The sequence below is a fragment of the Notolepis coatsorum genome (assembly GCF_963971535.1).
Source record: "Notolepis coatsorum genome assembly, chromosome: 18".
NCBI lineage: Eukaryota > Metazoa > Chordata > Actinopteri > Aulopiformes > Paralepididae > Notolepis > Notolepis coatsorum.
In genome coordinates, this window is record NC_140182.1 from 19,437,741 (window position 1) to 19,458,147 (window position 20,407).

A 20,407-nucleotide genomic window follows, 5' to 3' on the forward strand; every position below is an offset into this window, starting at 1 on the left:
AGTACTCTATGATGAGCTGCATCATACCCGGGGACACCCCAGGGATAGTGTAGACTGCTTTCTCTGAGTCGCTCCAGTGAGTGAAGAGGGCTCTGTGGGACGCAGAGTATAGAGATATCTGATGAGTAAACAGTAAGCAACATTCTGTCCTGTGTAGTCATATATTTTCACTGTAGAAGTATAGGGTCTTAGCACAGTAGAAGTATAGTATCTTTTTACAGTAGAAGTACAGTATAGTATCTGTTTACAGTAGAAGTACAGTATAGTATATGTTTACAGTAGAAGTACAGTATAGTATATGTTTACAGTAGAAGTGCAGTTTAGTATATTTTTACAGTAGAAGTACAGTATCGTATCTGTTTACAGTAGAAGTGCAGTATAGTATATTTTACAGTAGAAGTACAGTATAGTATCTGTTTACAGTAGAAGTACAGTATAGTATCTGTTTACAGTAGAAGTACAGTATATTATATGTTTACAGTAGAAGTATAGTATCTGTTTACAGTATAAGTACAGTATAGTATCTGTTTACAGTAGAATTACAGTATAGTATATGTTTACAGTAGAAGTGCAGTATAGTATATGTTTACAGTAGAAGTACAGTATAGTATCTGTTTACAGTAGAAGTGCAGTATAGTATATTTTACAGTATAAGTACAGTATAGTATCTGTTTACAGTAAAATTACATTATAGTATCTGTTTACAGTAGACGTGCAGTATAGTATCTGTTTATAGTAGAAGTACAGTATAGTATCTGTTTACAGTAGAAGTACAGTATATTATCTGTTTACAGTAGAAGTACAGTATATTATCTTTTTACAGTATAAGTACAGTATAGTATATGTTTTACAGTAGAAGTACAATATAGTATCTTTTTACAGTATACGTACAGTGTAGTATCTGTTTACAGTACAAGTACAGTATCTGTTTACAGTAGAAGTACTGTATAGTATCTGTTTACAGTAAAAGTACAGTATGGTATCTGTTTACTAACCAAGCTAACCTGAACCAAGCTAACCTAAACCAAGCTAAGCTGAAGCAAGCTAACCTGAACCAAGCTAAACTTACCTGAAATAGTCGCTGCAGTCACACAGGAGGGCCTTGTGGGCATTCAACTCAATGCTGTTGACTTTAATAACCACATCACAGAACCTTCCCTCCAGACGCAGCTCATTAAGGATTGTACAAGACATTGTTTCCTTTTCCATGTGGGGATTTTAAATTGTATCTACAGAATATATTCAAGCTTACAGACAAATAGCCGCCGCTTGTCTTGTCTGAGATCTGAGATATTCTTCTTCTTCTTCTTCTTATTTGAATTTCCGGCAGAGTAGACGCATCGTGGCGTATTACTGCCCTCCGCAATTCTTTTTATGGGCTCTTCTTCTTCTCCTTCTTCTTCTTCTTCTTCTTCTTTTGAATTTCCGGCAGAGTAGACGCATCGTGGCGTATTACTGCCCTCCGCACTTCTTTTGATGATCTCTTCTTCTTCTTCTTCTTCTTCTTCTTCTTCTTCTTTCTTGGCGTATTTCTTCCCTCCTCATTTCTTATACTACACTAGTGGTGTTCCATCTTTAGGCCTCTTCAACTCACACTTTCTCCTTCTTCTCTGCTCCTCTTGCCTGTCCAATACTAATACATACACTAACGCTATATCCTCTGGTACAACTCTGAAGCATGCAGAAATGTCAGCACTGCCTCTGTGATCAACTGGTGGTTCTCATTATCCATGCCAAAGAATGATTTAAGAGAGAAGGAAGAGACTCCCAGCTCTACCAGACTTTTATAAAAGATTTCCCTCTCTTTCCTATACCTTTCACATTTTAGGAAGACATGCCCGACAGTTTCAGTCTCTCCACATTCACACACCCCATCTGGATGTTTGCCCACAATGCACAAGCTACTGTTCAACCCACAGTGCCCCAGCCTCAGTCTACACATCTTCACCCTATCACTCCTTGACCCATATCCCTCCACCTTGATCTTGACCCGAGGCTGCAGAGAAATAGTGCCTTCCCTTGGTCCCCCTTTCCCACTCATCCTGCCACTCAGCCTCAACTCCTTTCTTTATCTTATCTCTGAGTTCTACTCTTCCCATTGAAATACCTATCTCTTCCTCCCTTCCCAGGCTCTGTTTGGCAAGGGAGTCAGCCATCTCATTCCCCGCAATCCCAGCGTGCCCCGGGACCCAACAAAACTCCACTGACCAGCCTGCCTTCGCAATCCTATATAAAACCAACATTATTTCCTGAATGAGATCAGGGCGAGCTTTAGACCCACCTGCACTCAGAGCCATCAGTGCAGCAGCCGAGTCAGAGCATATAATCACCTGGCTTGGTCCCACTTCCTCCACCCACCACAATGCCCAGAGGATGGCAAGCAACTCTGTCACAAATACTGAGCTGCCATCGGATATTCTTTGTCCCTTACCGATCCCTAACCGAGGCACCCACCACCCAAATCCTGCCCTCCCACTTTCAGGATCCACAGAGCCATCAGTGTACACCTCCAGAGCCCCTGATTCCAGAAGGAACCTCTCTATTTCCTCCACAATCTCGCCCTTATCCTCCTCCTTCAAGAACCTAAGTTCAATGACTCGATCAGGCACTAGCCAAAATGGCACTGATAGCCACCGAGTGTGCTCCGCCACTCCCCCCTGATGCAATCTCAACTTCCTGGCCCACTGATCAATACTGGCCAAAAAAGGTTTATACTTATCCCCATCTCCTGAAAGTAAACACCTAGCTGGGAAGGACAGACTTGTCCCACTCAATTTTGCCCAGTACTGTAGCCCTAACTTTACTCTCCTCAGGTTTAGGGGCAACTCCCCCATTTCCACCAATAGTGCTGAAGCAGGGGTGGTCTTAAAAGCTCCAAAGCAGATTCTCAGAGCCTTGCACTGAAGCACATCCAGCTTTCGCAAATTAGACTTGGCCGCAGAGCCGTACACATAACAACCATAATCAATTGTTGACCTGATCATCGCCTGGTATATCATGCACGTGGTCTCTCTATCCGCTCCCCACCCACTCCCAGCCAAACTTCTCAGCACATTCACTATTCTTTCACACTTTGCCAGGATTTTCTCTATATGAACAGCCCAATTCAATCTTTCGTCAAACCAAACTCCCAAAAATTTAAACACACAATTGTTGAATATATACTGTACACAAATGTTCTAGAATGTTTGATTATGACATCATTACTGTGACATCACAAATGTTCTAGAATGTTCTATTATGACATCATACGGTGCCATCACGAATGTTCTAGAATGTTTGATTATGACATCATACTGTGACATCACAAATGTTGTAGAATGTTCTATTATGACATCATACTGTGACATCCAGTGATGGGAATAATGGCGTTAGTTTTTTCAGTAACGAGTAATCTAACGGATTACTCTTCCAATCTTAATAACGCTGTTACCGTTACTGCCAAAAAATGCGGTGCGTTACTATGATTGAAGCTGTTTTTTTCAGATCAGACAGATCTCTGCGCTGAGAAGCAATACTTTTTTCCCTGGTTAGTGGGCAGTGCGCGATTGGCTGAGGTTGAGTAAAATGTCATGGTAAGCCAATCAGAGGTAGAGGTGGGTGGGTGTTCAAAAGAATCCAGAGTCTGACACACAGCGACAACACAAGCGACTCAGTCAACAACAGACCGCGGTTCTGTGTACGTTTTGATAGTTTGTTTGGCGAGCCCAAATAATCCAAAACGAATCCAACAAACAACACAAGCGAGCAGTCAACGACAGACTGTCATTGAGTGACAGAGCTGGAGCTCGACCGAGTGACGAGGATACATTTATTGAAAATGCCTAGGGGTCATTTGACCCCTTGTCGGCTGTGCTAGTGTTAAATGTCATGATTAGATTAGTTTAGAATAGATGATTAGATTAGATTCTTATATCTGTATGCTGTGTATGTCATAAATGTCATGAATTGAAAATGGGGGACCCTGATGTAAACAAGGCGAAAGTCTCTCTGGTCTGCATCCCCTTAACAATTGTGTGTATTGAGCTGTACTGTACCCATTCTGCAATCTGTTAATTAAAATGTTCAATCAATCAGTATATATTTGTTATTTATTTTTGGTATAGTGCTTAACAAGCATCATTTAATGTTACCCAGTTGTGGCCTGTTGAGGGGCAATACATATCAAAAGTTCCAAAACATCTATTGTGTTTGTATTTGTATGATCCACTATATAAACATAGTAATTATAATATCTACATACATGGCATTTGATTGGAGGCTAGTCTCACTTTGTCCCACAGCAACATTAAAATAGTTTAGATTTGTGTATGTTGTTTATGTAACAAATTTACTTGAAAGTAACGCAATAGTTACTTTCTGAAGTAACTAGTTACTTTTATAATTTGTAACTGAGTAAGTAATTTAGTAACTTTTTGGAAGAAGTAACTAGTAACTGTAACTAGTTACTTTTTAAAAGTAACTTGCCCAACACTGGTGACATCACAACGGAACATGTTTGAGTTCTATTTGAATAATTTAAATAATATGTTGACATTAAAAAAGAACAAATAAAATGATAAAAAACTACATAAAACAATGATACAAATTATAATAAAATATTTAAGTCAAATTTATAGAAATAATGAAAAATAAGACGATGAAATAAAGATAATAATTCATTTAAAAGCTATTTTAAAAAGGTAAGTTTTGAGCAGTGCCAACCGAGTCTGCTGTCCTAACAGACTTGGGGTCTGTAGGGTAAGCACTTATTCCCTCCGCCCTGAACATTTATGGAGATGTATGGGCCTTTTAAGTCAGTGATAAAAGTGTCTTCCAAGGATAAGTGAGCTCCTGCACTGATTATTATAGTTCAATATTCAATATTTGATCACCAAAACCGCCCAAAAAGCATACAAAGGCCCATCCCCGCCCAAAAAGGGCCCCCAAAAATAGCACAGGCCCAGTGCCCTTTTCAGCCTTTGAGCACCTGCCCCTCTAAAGTCCTGTGCACGTCCCTGGTGTTTAGGATCCTCTCCATCATCTTTAGGGGGAAGATATTCCTCCTCAAACTCCTTCAGCAATCTTGCCATCTTGGTCCTGATGGCATCCATTGTCTGAAAGCATTTGGGTTTTCTGTCGGCCCAACTGCACCACATGAACCTTTCACTATCTTGTTCTCCTGTTCATGGGCTTGGTCAAATGAGATTGCTGATAACTTGTTGTGTCTTTGAAAGAACCCAGTGTGTAAATGCTTCTCAAACTCATCCTTGATAGTTAGATAGACTTCATGTTGTGACGACCCCGGCTCTTTTGGCCACTGGGCGGTGTTCCGTCTTCTCTCTTGTGTTGCAGATGCCCAGCAGTGGGTGGTCAGCTCATTGGACATTGGGTACACCGGGTTACGGCATAAAGCCCAGCTACACCATTACCAGGATGAGAGGAAGGGGGGTTACTCTTGCCTCTGCTCCACACTCTACTTTCTTTCTTTCTTTCTTTGATGATCCTTTTCACCATACAACACCCCACAGTATGGGAGTTGATTGTGTGGTATTTTAATGTGTGGCCCGAGTGCAGGATGGGTCAGACAACATTTAGCCAATGTCCAGATATAGGATTTATTTTTGGTTAGGCAAGGTTATGAACATGTATTTTAAATAATATATTTATTAATTTAATATTACATTTATAAAAAGATTAGGCAAGGTTATGAAAATGTATTTTAAATAATATATTTATTAATTTAATATTACATTTATTTAAAAAAAAATTGTCATGCATCGTAACCTAGCTCTACACTACATCTATAGGGACACAAATTAACAAGACAGAATCTTGTTTATCCCTTCATTGGTAGTTTAAACAGCTATAGTATTTGGCGATGTCTAAATGACGTGGGGTGCTGGGGGATGGGGGCAGTGAACGCTAAAAGGTTAATACTGTAACGTTTCACGTTATTGACGACTCACCGACTCAGGGGGGTTAGTTCTCACGTTATGGTTTTATTTGCAGTTCTTTGGTTACAGTCACAATACTGGGTGCATCACCTGTCATTGCCCAAGCTGGTCTGCTCTGAACTTCCCATACTGCCAAGAGAGCGCACGCTAGGTGCCACACCCTCTTATACCTTTACCCCAGGTCAGCCCCCGCCCCCCTCCCCTCTACAAACCCCGGGCTTGTGCGACCAATAGCGTTGCCGCCAGCCCAAAGTTGGTAGAGTGCAGAGTGACAGCTCGGCTGACCAGTCACCCCAAATCCCAGGGTCGTTACATTACTATGGCTTATGGCTACTCAAGTATTAGTGGGCCTTTCTGTTCACTTTTGACAGAGACCTGTAACCAGTGGTGCAGTGGTGAATTCATAAGGGGTTGCACTGTGTTTTAATGACGTCACGTGCACGCGCACCCCTCACGCATGTGCATAAATGTTCCCTTGCCTGTGCACAGAACAGCTCCGACCAGCATTCAAATAAAATCAAATGTATTTGTAAGGCCCGACAACACACGTTAATGTCCCCATGGGCCGGACACGTCTTCTTTAAACAAGTCAAGAAGAAACATCACAATAAGTCAAGAACTAAACAAAAACACCAAGTCCAAAGAATTTAAAATAAATGCAAAATAAATGCATAATGCAGCATTATGATTATTATGTGCATAAATAGTAGGAAACATGTTTGTATAGGAAATTACTAGTTTTAGTTTAGTTTTTGTAAATATTGCCTTGAAATAAAGAAGCTGAAAAAGGTAGCAGGATGTAGCCTTCAATATATAAAGAAATTATATTGTCAACATATATGGTGGAAAAACAAACAATGTTTTAAATGTAATTGTAGTTACATTGTAGTTACAATTTCTTTAATTGAATTAACTTAAACTAGAAAAGTAAATACAAACTAAATTAACAATGTAACTTGTAATTTGTTTCACAACAGAGTGGTTTCAAAACAGTCAAGCAAGCCCCCACCAATGGGTACAGTAAGACCTGCTTTATCAAAGCTATTTAATCAATATTTGAAAATGTTAGCCCTCTGTACAACACCCTTATCTTCCAGGAGGACAGTTTCCTTCTGAAGCACAACTTACGAAATGTCTCATCCTTCCAGTCGGGACCATTTGTCACATAGTGAGAGGTTCCACAGCTCAAGCAAACCCCCACCAATTGGTACAGGGCTTGTATTTTGGTTTTGCTCTTCTCGTTCTTTGTTATGCTATTGTTATGCAAAGACAAGTAGCCAGGTACTTTGCGCACGGCACGACGAGTCGAGTGAAAGTTGTGAAACGCATTTTTGTGTGCGAGTGCATGTGCGTGCAAACGCGTGCATGTGCGTGAACGGCACGCGACCGCGTCCCTTGAGCACTGCACCACTGCCTGTAACCCTGTGATATTTCACAATTTCCATGACTGGAAATGTCTAGGTGTTCACGTGAGAATCTGTAATGTTTCAGATCATCCATCACCCATTTATTTATTCAAAGTCTGCAAAAACTCAAACAATCAGAAGATGGGCAGTAGACATTCAAACCCGACGACAGGGGAACGCCAATAAGAAGAACATAAGATAGAGCAAACCCCTTGTTTTACCGGTTACACAATTAAAAGAACAAAGACAGAAGCAGCGTTACTTATTAAAAAGAACAGCAGTAAACATGTTGTAATAAAAAGTGTCTAGAATTAACTTGATTCCCCATCAAGCTAAACAGCAACATACTGTAATTGACCAGAGGAAAAAGACATTTCCACAAGAAAAACCCACATCTCCAACAGCCCCAACAGAGGTAGAGTACCCCACTCCTCAATGTCTATCCAATAAAGTCAATTTAAAATCCATACATCCCTTAACCGCAAACGGAGGTATACCAGTGTGCAAGTGTGCGAGCGTGCAAGTGCGTGAGCCGAGGACACTCGGTAGGGTCCCTAAGTATGAGGGACTAGGGTCCCTAAGTAGGAGGGACCCTGATTCGGAACATGCCCTGTTTCAGCTGCAGCCTGAACAGACGACAGTTGGCGATGCGCAGGGTGGCGCAGGACGTCTTGGCCAGGTCACGGGGAGTCATGGGCTTGACGTGGTGCCACGTCCCGGTGCTGCGCCGGAACTCCCGGATGTAGTCGAAGGTGTTTCCTGTGTGCAGACGGAAGAGGGGAATATTCATACACACGACTGGCTCCTCCGTGTCTGGTCGTGATAACTGAGGGCAAGACCCATGCAGTGCACTATTCCTAAGAGTTTATTTTTTTAATACTCTTGTATTTGGGCTGCACGATTAATCGGAAAAAAAATTGCGATCTCGATTCATAGACAATCTCATTTCTAAATTATGATTAAAAAAATATATATATGATTTTTTTTTACTTTTTACTTAACTTTTTTAAATGACGATTCTGACTCGAGTTATTTTGTATGTTACAAGAGACTTAAGTTTAAGTCAAGCACATATATGTTATGTTTACGTTTAAGTCAAGCACTTTGATATGTTATGTTATAATAATAATAATAATAATAATAATAATAATAATAATAAGTGATAATAATGACATGTTATGTTGACTTGTCTGTTAACACCTTGAGTGCCACGTGTATCGCTTATCTTTACCGCTAGAATGCCAGCTTTATAGTAGTTTCCGCGGTCGTTTCACTATGTTTGCAAAGCTGTGTGTGTGTTCTGTATTATAGCTGTGGAGACATGGTGTGGCTCATTTTGACAAACATTACTTGTAGTGCAACATGGGAATAATAGTTTGTTTCCACACGCTGTAGTTTGTAGTTTATTACACGCTAAACATCGCGCATTTCCAAGATAATCCAGTCTTTTTTCATAGATCGCGAGATAAAACATTATGTTATGTGCAATAAACCCAAACCATTCTGGCTGATCCCCTGAGGTATATGACATGTATATATGTACCTTCACAAAATCATCAAGGGGGGTCGTTTTAACTCAAAACTGTGATCATGTTTGCCGAGCATGTTTTTCGTCCGGTGAAACACAGAACTGTGATCTTAGAAAAACACGTTTCAGATTCGGTAAAATAGACATAGCATGTACCTTACCTTGGCCAGAAGGTATTCCAAGAAGAATAATTCCAAGTGATCGCATCACCATCGCGATTACCAGTGTATATGTCTATACACGTTTCGATGGTCAAATACGCTTAGGCAACGGAATTTCGAGGCGATCAATGTGCATTTCTGTTCCAGCAGGAGGAGGGGTCCCTACCAAGAAAAAAAAGTGAGGCTGTCTATCAACCCCAAGCCATTCCAGTTCAGACACGGACGATACTGCCACCTGGTGATAGTCGATCGGCATTGCAGTTCTAGTGTATGTGAGTGCGCCAAAATGATGCAGATCGCTCCAGGCAAGTCTGTAGAGCAGGGATCAAAGTAAAAAGATCAAACGTAATATCTCGTTTTTGGCACTCAACGCTTGTCGAGCAAACATGTAATTTTGCATTTTTGGCACAGAATGAATGAAAAGGTGCAATATATGATTTTATTGTAAATACAAGAATCGCGTGAGAGAATCGTGATCTCAATTCTTAAAGCGAAAAACGTGACATTTTAGCAAGAATCGTGCAGCCCTTATTGTGCAATCTGGTCTATCAATTGTTGTCCTTGAGGCATAATGTAAATATGTGTAAATGCCACGTATTTCAGATGGTACCCTACAGTATCGGATAAATCAGATTAATTTATTAAGTACACACCTTCATAAACACATGCCACCACACCTTGCTAAACCCACAAAATCACTTTTTAATTTTGCAGTCTGTAAAATAAGTTCTCCATTCTCCAAAATCCATTCCCAAAACTCCATTTTGGGAAATTAGCTTATTTGCCATCTACCCTGGAGTTAGACAAGAAGATACATACCTTTTTCGTCTCTGTGCATGCAGTAGGAGTAGGAAGACACGCACCGTTAGCCTAGCTTAGTGTCAGTCACTGGAAGTAGGTTCCTCCGTTAGCCTATTTCCCAACACTGAGCATGGGCGGGCAGGTACTTGTCGCGAGCAGAGAGCGTGCGTGCACGTGTGTGCATGAGTGGCTCGAGTGGCGTGTGTGCGTGTGTGTGTTTGTGTGTGTAAACAGCACGCAGCCCCATATGGAGGCAGAGAGCAGAGGAGAGATAGGAGAGGACGGCAAACAAGACCTAGGCTAACGGAGGAACCTACTTCCAGTGACTGACGCTAAGCTAGGCTAACGGTGCGCGTCTTCCTACTCCTACTGCATGCAGAGACGAAAAAGGTATGTATCTTCTTGTCTAACTCCAGGGTAGATGGCAAATAAGCTAATTTCCCAAAATGTTGGAGTTTTCCTTTAAAGAGAGGTGTTGAGTGATTTGTTTAAGTGTGAAATTGGTTTAGATTGGGACACATTACACATTCACAAGATCTATACGGGGTATTCTCATGCACCCTATATAGGGTTTGACACATCTCGGATTACAAACGCACATCACTGATGTTTGGTCTGAGGCCTCTGTGTAATATGTAATGTGTTAAGTAAAAAATGCACACAGGTTGGTAAGGTGTGCGTTGACTGACCATTGTCTAAGTCACCAACGATATAGATGCTGGGGCCGATGGGCAGAGCTCCGTAGACGAAGGAGGAGCTGGTTGGAATGCACAGGCTCTGGTCGTCCAGGTACATCCATCTGGACACAAACACACAGCCCAACATTTGATTGATTGATTGATTGATTTTTATTGTGGAGTAAAAGACGGCATCCAAGGGATAAAAACATGAGAAAGTGCAAGCACTTATTTCCACCATGGTCCCTGATTTTGGACATGGACAACATAAAACATAGAACATCCCCATAAAACATGAACCTGTATTAAACTTCTACACATACTAACAAGAGACTATAGACAGATACGCCCTACCCTCTCCTTCCTAGACGTGGCTACTATACCAGTACACTGGCATTTCTTTGTGGCACGTATAAAGCTTCCCCCCCTCTTCTATGCTTTTCAGGACCACTGGAAGCTTGTTCCACTCCAATGCCGCAGAATATAAAAAACGTATTCGTGACTTCCGGTTTGAGATGTTCGGGTAGGCGGCCATTGAAAAGAGCTCCCGGTCAGGGCGGCTGAGTGGCACAGTGGGCAAGGCGCTCGCCACTAACGCAGGAGATGCTGGTATCGAGCCCAGCTCTCGGCGTTGCTACCGGCTTGGCCTGCCGTCATACTAACACAATTGGCGGTGTTGGAGGGTGGGAAAGCCGGTGGGTGGGGATTAGACGTTGTGGACAGCGACTCCTACAGGTCGGTTGGTGCGCCTGTTCAGCAGAAACAGGAAGTATCGGGGGCAGCATGAGCCTCCCACGCGTTACTCCTTGCCACTAACAGTTCGAGCTGTCTGGTGAAAATAATAATAATAATATCTTAAATTTATATAGCACCTTTCAAGAGACCCAAGGCGCTTAACAGCTAAGGGAGGGGGACAGGGAACAACATAACAAAATATTGATCAAAAGGAAAGAAAGAAAGAAAACGAATGAAAAAAAGGGGAAATCAGGCAGAGTCATTTACAAATTTGGTGAAAAGGTGGGTTTTGAGTTGGGATTTGAAAGAGTGCAGGGATGTAGCACTACAGATGTTTGGAGGGAGTGAGTTCCAGAGGGTGGGTGCGGCCACAGAGAAGGCTCAGGGACCAACAGTCTGCATGTTGGTGGTGGGGATGGAGAGGAGACCGGAGTCAGAGCACCGCAGCCTCTGGGGCGGGATGTAGGGATGGAGGAGGTCCGCTAGGTACCGGGGGGCAAGGGAGTGAAGGGCTTTGTAGGTGATGAGGAGGATCTTGAAATTGATGCGGGACTTGACTGGAAGCCAGTGGAGGTGGATGAAGGTGGGGGTGATGTGGTGCCAGGACTTGGTGCGGGTGAGAACCCTGGCAGCAGAATTTTGCACATATTGTAGCCTGTTCAGGGCATTACTGGGTAGCCCTATGAGGACAGAGTTTGCGTAGTCAAGATGGGAGGTGACGAAGGCATGGATGAGAGTCTCTGCTACGGAGTTGGGGAGAGATGGCCGGAGTCGGGAAATGTTCCTGAGATGGAAAAAAGCTGATTTGGTTATTGTTTTTATGTGGGAATGAAAGGAGAGGGTGGAGTCCAGGATGACGCCCAGGTTGCGAACTTCTGGGGAAGGGTGGATTAGGCAGCCATCCACTTCAAGGAGGAGGTCTCCAACCTTCCGGAGCAGTGACTGCTTGGCCACAACCATGAGCTCAGTCTTCAGAAAAGTCTCAAGTCTTCAGTCTTCAGAAAAGATGCGACAGGCTGCCTCCTTGTGTACCGGAGGGGACACGTGATGCAAGGCTTCTATCCTCACTACAGCCGACCAGTGGGAGGCATAGTCTAGCAACGTTCAAGACAGGGGAGGGAAGAATTGGAAAATACGAAATTGGGATGGGAGAAAAATAGAAAATAAGGGGAAAAAGTGGATCAAAAAAAGAAGAAAAAGAAAAGAGCTCCCGGTCAAAGAACATCGAAAAAGGAAGTAAAAATGTCTAAAACAAAATAAAAAGTGACAATTCAATGATAAAAGAGAAAGGGAAGGATGGACACGAGATCAAAAGAAAGAAAAAACTACCCCAGAAGAAATACAAACACAGGAGAAAAGTTATCGACACGAGGGAGTGGCGCAGAAGGTAAATCAAGCTAGCATGACGCAGGCAGAGATGCCCACCTGGGCTGAGGAGCTACAAACTAACATACAGACTAGCATGCAAGCTAGCGCAATAGCTAACCAAGCTAACACGCAGAACATTCAGAACAATATCGACAGACTCAGAGAAGAATTAAAGAAGGGTCAGGAGGACGAGCTCAGAGAAGAAATAAATAAGAGACTTGAGACAATTGATGAAAAATTACAGAAACAAGAGAAAGACATAAGGATGTTAGAAAAAAGGACGGCTGAAACGGAGGAATGGAATACAGAAATACAAGGAATTCTTATGGCGACGCTCGAACAACAAAACACGATGAGAGAAAAGCTAACGGACTTGGAGGGGAGGTCAAGGAGAAATAATATACGAATATAGGGACTGAGAGAAGGGATAGAAGGAGACTCGATGACCAATTATGTATTGTAGACAACCTCATTCGAAAAGAATTAGAAATGTCAGACCTCGCCAAGATAGAGATTCAAAGGGCGCACAGGGCCCAGGCGGCAAGAAGCCACAGACAAACAGACCACCGAGAGCAGTTATAGTTAATTTCTTGAAATTCGAAGTCAAAGAAAACATTCTCAGAGCAGCCTGGCAGACGAAGATGGAGGGACAGAGGATAACCTTTGATCATGATTATTCAACAGAGGTGGCTGTAAAACGTCGGAGCTATGTAGAAATAAAAAAGGCTTTGAAAGAGAGAGGAATCAGATTTCAATCACCAATGACCACGCTGAAGGTCCATTGGAAAGAAGGCATCAAGGTGTACAACGACGTGCAGGAAGCGACGAGGGACATGAATCGGAGAGGATGGAAGGTGCCGGGAGGAGAAGGAGAGAGACCGACGCTGCTGCAGAGGTTGGAGAAGGCGCGCAGATGGACCAGAGTCGAGGGGCGAGGAAGAGGAGAGGAGGACGGGAAGGTGACGGGGATCTGAACTGATTCAAAGCGGATCAACTGAGAAGAACGACAAAAAGACACAGGGAAGGGGAGACGAGAGGAGACAAGAGGGGACACGGTGATCCAAGGAAGGATAAGTACAATACAATATCAATATGAAAGACTTACCAATATAAACGTTGGACAGATATGAAAGAAACACAGAAGTACACGTGACACACAATACGAGGGAATATGAACATGAGAATGACTTATGCAAAGATAAGATGGTATAATACGTATGAGATAATTACAACAAATGTTATAAAAAAGGACAAGGAAATTCAAGAAACACAATGGGAGAAATACACATTGGACTGGTATACACATGACACACACAATACAAGTAAATGTGAACATGAAAATGACTTATGCAATGCGAAGATGGTAAAGTACATACGAGATAATTATACCAAAAGTTATAAAAAAGGACATGGAGATTCAAGAGATATGTTGGGAAAAAACACATGTTGGACGGACATGAAAGAACCACAGGATTACATGTGACACTAGAGAACCAGCTGAAATAGAGAAGACATTTGAAGAATACTATAAGAAACTATACACACAACCGATAGCGGCAGGAGAAGAATAGATAGACATTTTTAGAAAAACTAGATTTACCATCGATAGGGAAGGAACAGAACGAAATATTAAACGCAGAGATTACAGAACAGGAAGTGGGGAATGCGATCAGTAAAGCAAAGAACAGTAAATCACCGGGTAGCGACGGATTCCCTTCTGAATTCTACAAAACATTTAGACAGGAACTGAGCCCCATATTAGAAGCAGCATTCAGACACACGATGAAAGAAGGCACAATGCCACCCTCATGGAAAGAAGCCATAATTACTACAATTCCAAAAGAAGGGAAAGATAGAGAACTATGTAGCAGTTTCAGACCAGTGTCCAGGCATGCAGTCGTGCACACACGCGGTTACACAGCGTGTTATTAGTAGGTCACTCAGGGCAGAAGTGCGCGCAATGATAAGTACCCGGCCGTTGTAGAAAGCTACCCGGCCGGCACTTCTCACCTAGACTTTGCATAATAATAGGATACCTACGAGAAGGTGGGGGGCTGCTTGATCTCCATTGTTATGCATAATAATCATCTGTTCTGTGCGCAACTGAGGGAACATGTATGCGTGCGCGTGCGTGCATGGGCGTGTCACCAGTTCCCATATTACGACTGCACCATACTTAATGTAGATTACAAGATGTATACATCAATAATATCCAAAAGATTTGAGACATTTATGACAGATATTATAGACGAAGACCAGACCGGATTCATTAAAGGAAGACAGACACAGGATAACATAAGGAAGACAGTGCAGATAGTAGAGGAGATACAAAAGGAAGGAGGAAGTGCAGTATTAGTTAGCCTAGATGCAGAAAAAGCATTCAACAGTGTGAGCTGGATATTTTTATATAAAGTATTGGAGAAATTTGGATTAGACAAAAACGCTATGAAAACAATTAGGTCATTATATCAAGAACCGACAGCAAGGATTAATGGACCGGATTAAACTAGAGAGCGCTACCAGACAGGGTTGTTGTCTTTCGCCGACGCTCTTCGATGTATTCATCGAACCACTGGCTCAACTAATTAGACAGATCAAAGACATCAAAGGGGTGGAGATAAGGGGAACAGAACATAAATTGGGACTGTTCGCAGACGACGTGATAGTATATATGAGACAACCAGACACAAGCTTCCCGATACTGATGGATTTACTGACAGAATATGGATATTACTCAGGGTATAGACTCAACGTGACGAAGACACAGACTTTAGCACTGAACTACACTCCAACGATAGAGATCAAAGAAAAATACAAAATTAAATGGAACATGGACAGGATCAAGTACCTAGGGGTGAACATTACAAGAGGGGTGGAGGGGTTATACGATGCAAATTATACACAGATTAATCAGAAAATCAGTAATGCCCCTAGATTTCAGCTCAAGGATCGAAATCATTAAGATGAACATATTACCAAGGTTATTATATCTATTTTAGTCTTTACCTATATTAATACCACAAAAACAATTCAGATAATGGGATAGACAGATATCAAGATTCATTTGGGGGGGAAAAGGCCAAGGATCAGATATGTGACTCTACAACTACCAAAGGAGAAAGGAGGAATGGCAGTACCCAGTTTAGAAGACTATTACTATGCAGCACATCTTAGAACAGTAGCATGCTGGTGCAATGTGAATTATGAAGCCAAATGGAAAGACATAGAAACCAAAAGAGAGGGATTCAAAGTGCAGGCACTAATAGGAGATAGGGAGCTGTTCAGAAGACAGGAACAACTACTAGACCCAATTACCAAATTCACTATAAATATATGTAACACAATAGTAAAGAAATACAAGCTAGAAAAAGAATCCAAGATACTGAGATGGATAACACAAGACAACAAATTCAAACCAGGGATAGACGACCATGGGTTCAAAAGATGGGAATGGGGGGGGGGGGTATAACAGCAATATGTACAATGATAGAAGGAGGGGAGATGCAGACTCTACAAAAATTGAAAGAAAGATCTGGACTAGAGAATAGAGACCACTTTAGATATTTACAGATTAGAGATTACTATAACAAAGAAATAAAACAAGACAGAGACAAAGAACAGAATGGGATAAATAAGATAATGGTAAAAACATATGAAGGAAGGAAGGGGAGGGTTATATCAGTATCAGACAGTAAGGAAATTACAACCTTGTATATAAAAGAAAAGTGGGAGAAGGAATTAGAAATAGAGATAACAGAGGAGGAATGGTATAACACATGTAAGATACAACAAGCAACCACAGGATCAAGGATATGGAGGGAGTTTGGGTGGAAAAACATAATTAGATTCTTTATAACACCAGAAATACAGGGCAATTACATGCCAACACAGAAGCCATGTTGGGGAAAATGTGGGCAAGAAGTAGCGAACCACACACACATATTCTGGGAATGTCAGAAAATAAGAAACTATTGGGAGGAGATAGGAGGGATAATAAATGAAATAGTAGGATATGAAATACCCCAGACAGGTCAAGTACTATACCTAGGGAACTTGACACAGAAAGAAATTCAGGGAGAAGACAAAGATCTGATTAAGATACTATTAGTAGCAGCCAAGAAAGTATTGACTAAACTGTGGTACAGGGTAGAAACACAGACGAAGGAAAAATGGATAGAGATAATAGAGGGGATATAGGAAATGGAGAGAATCACACATATGCTGAGGCTACAAGAGGAGAAATTGGAGTCAAAATTGGAAAAGTGGGAGGAATATAGGAAGAAAGGAAACAACATCACAGAAGAATGAAAAGGAAACAAGAAAATAAATTGAAATGTAAATAAACAATGTATTTTTGATATTTTTTTTTTATAATTTTGTCAGTAAATGTATTGTCTTGGATGTTTAAAAACTGCAAATAAAAATGTAAGTTAAAAAAATATATAGTATTCGTGCCCATTACTGTGTTGAATTTAGGAAGTATAAGTAATCTGTACTGCTCCTTCTAGTAGAATATGTATGATTGTCACGGAAGCGATTGAAGTAATTGGACAAATATTTAGGGCCCTTATTTTGAACTATCTTGTGTAAAAGAAGGCTGGTCCCAGTTGCTGCTGGTCCCAGCTGTAACATGTAACGCTATGCTACACAAGCTACAGTCGGTCAAATTAACGTACTGTAGTGTATAGTAACTTAAGATCCCTTGGGTGACACTATATCATATAATACCAGTGCTACTCAGACTTGGACCATAGTAGTCATCAAAAAGGAAGGTACTGGAGCACATGGATTTGTCAAAACAGTCTTTTTTCTGGATGCTGACATCTTGATTCGAACAGTTTCACTCAAAGTCGCGTTTGATTCAACAAGTCAGCGTTCAGAAAGCAGACAGACTCCCAATGACGTTTTGACAAGTTGGACCATTTCTATAAAAAAAATTTGGGGGGGCTTTCTGTATTTTGTTTTTCATCCGTCCCAATTTAGTCGTTATGCCAATTCCCTTCCTGGTCGTTGCGCGCATTGCACCACTGTCGGCCTGGGGAGGGTGTAGAACTACCACATGCCTCCTCCGATACATGTGGAGTCACCAGCCGCTTCTTTTCACCGGACAGCGAGGAGTTTCACTGGGGGAGCGGAGGTTCACGTTATTTCCCCCAGATCCCCTCCCTGCTGAACAGGCGCCCCGACCGACCAGTAGGAGTCGCAGTTTACAACAACCAGGACTCATACCCCACCGGCTTCCCACCCGCTAACACTGCCAATTGCGTTAGTAGGGACAACTGACCAAGCCGGAGGTACCGCTGACAGCTGGATTCGATCCCAGAGTCTCTGCGGTGGTAGGCGAGTGCTTAGTCCACTGCGCTACCCAGCCACCCTAAGTTGGACCATTTCAAAACATTCTGGTGTTTGTTATTATTTTACGTGTACTGTAGGTCCTATAGAATATGTCTTGAGTAGGAAAATCTGCCCAATAAAGTAACACAGTTTATCATAATTTCTTTGTGTGACAGGTCTGACCTCTTCATCTGGTCGTGGTAGAACTCTGACTTGCAGGTGGTCATGGTTCTGCGCTCTGGGTCGTCTCTCTCGTTGCTCCTCACGCCTCCGAACACGTACAGCTCCTGGCCCACGCCGCACGCCACAGAGCCAAACCTGAGGAGGACAGCAGGAACACCATCAATACTGGTGCTGATGCAGATGATTAACGATTTAAAGGAACATGCCAACATTTTGGGACGCTTATTTGCCATCTACCCTGGAGTTAGACAAGCAGATACATATCCTTTTCTTCTCTGTGCAAGCATTAGGCTTGTGGTCACTCACTCAGTCTCTCACTCAGTCACAGACAAATAGACAATCAGACAGGGACGTTTAGTCGGACGCATGTGCAGTAGTGACATTCTCTCGGGCACAGCACTAACGTAGTACTAACCAAGGAGCTGATCGTGGATTTTAGGAGAACATAGCAGGGGACACACACACCACTGTGGATAAACGGGGCTACCGTGGACAGGGTGAGCAGCTTTAAGTACCTGGGGGTCCACATCTCAGAGGACCTGACATGGACAACAACACACATAGACTCAGTCGTAAAAAAAGGCGAAGCAGCGCCTCTACCACCTGAGACAGTTAAGAAAGTTCAGAGTATCGGGGAAGATACTCCAGTCCTTCTACTCCGGAGCTGTAGAGAGCATCTTGACTGGAAACATCACTGCCTGGTATGGAAACAGCACGGCACAGGACAAGAAGGCCCTACAGAGAGTGGTGCGCTGAGCTGAGCGTACTACGGGTATTGCACTACCACCCCTGCAGGACTTATATAACAAGAGGTGCAAATCCAGAGCCTGCAGAATAAGGAAAGACCCTCACCACCCCAACAACAGCCTGTTCAAGCTGCTGCTGGTCAGGCAAACGCCTGCGCACACCAGCAACTAGGACAGAGACTTCGGCTCAGCTTCTTCCCCCAGGCCATCAGAGTCTTGAACACTGAACTCTCCACACACAAGCACACATGAGCACACACACAACACACATACTGTATACGCTCACACACTAACAGTCACTTTAGCACGAACACACACACACGCACACACACACACACGCTCACACTAACGGTCACTTTACACAATGAAAAGGTCACTTTACTTTATAAAAAAATTATAATAAAAAAAATTAAATAAAAAGGACAGAGTGGTTCTTGTATAGCAATAGATGGATATAGCAAGATAGCATAAGGATATATAGTATAACTGTATATTGTATAGTATAGTATTGTATAGTAGTGTACATAAGACCCAGTGCCTCATCCGTAGTTTAACAGGGATATATATCGCAGGACCTTAGCATGTCTTTTACCATGCATTTTAAACTTTATGTACATTATACCTGTTATGTCTTATTCTTATTACCGGTACTTGTATTATTGCACAATCGCTGCGGGCATGACCACCCGCATTTCACTGTATGCCTTGTATGCCGTGACAAATAAAACTCTTGACTTGACTAGTATGGAGAGAGGTCGGACTAAGCAATGCATCCTCCTCCAACACAATGACATGGTGTTTATTTTCAATGAGGACATCGCCTCCAATTCACTTCCACCCATGATTGACCTGTTCTTTCCTTAACGCTCTTCGAAGACATCTTACCGTCTCTCTTTCAAGGGACAGAGGCTGGTCCACTGCAGGGTCTGTGGATCAAAGCACTCCACGTTGTCGTAGAGCTTCCCGTAGGAGCCTCCACCCATCGCGTAGATCTTCTTATTCATGGTAGCATAGCAACCAATCTGCACACAAGAGGGCAAGTTAGAACATGTGTCGGTTCAGTTGATTTGTGAAAATGTATGTTTAACAATGAATAATGTGTTATTCTGACACCCAGTTTCAAAGAAGAGTCATCATCAATGGGTCATGATTAGGGATGTCCGATATTATCGGCCTACCGATATTAACGGCCGATATTGGCATTAAAATGTGATATCGGAAATTATCGGTATCCGTTTTAAAAAAAAATTAAGATTTTCTTTTACATTTATTTCACCTTTATTTACCCAGGCAAGCAAGTAAGAACAAATTCAGATTTTATTTATTGTCAAAAGTATGCATAATGTTGTGTTAATTCCATGACAAGATATATGTAATGTTAATTACCTGAAATTATTCAGTTTTTTGGGGGGGGGAAACCCTGCATATATCGGTATCGGTTGATATCGGTATCGGAAATTAAGAGTTGGACAATATCGGTATATCGGTATCAGTAAAAAAGCCAATATCGAGCATCCCATGGTGTCATCTGA

At 42.1% G+C, this 20,407-nt stretch overlaps 1 protein-coding gene across 1 annotated transcript in view; it reads right to left on the reverse strand.

The window, feature by feature from the left end:
* Window positions 1-6,442: 6,442 nt before the first annotated feature.
* Window positions 6,443-20,407, reverse strand: part of gan (gigaxonin) — a 31,446-nt gene continuing 17,481 nt past the window's right edge. Inside the window, exons 10-13 of the mRNA XM_084334429.1 lie at window positions 19,761-19,897; window positions 18,130-18,264; window positions 10,522-10,631; window positions 6,443-8,101 (exon numbers count right to left, since the gene is read on the reverse strand). Coding sequence (XP_084190555.1) covers window positions 7,920-8,101; window positions 10,522-10,631; window positions 18,130-18,264; window positions 19,761-19,897 — 564 coding nt within the window. The 3' untranslated portion in view covers window positions 6,443-7,919. The remainder of the gene's footprint in view (window positions 8,102-10,521; window positions 10,632-18,129; window positions 18,265-19,760; window positions 19,898-20,407) is intronic.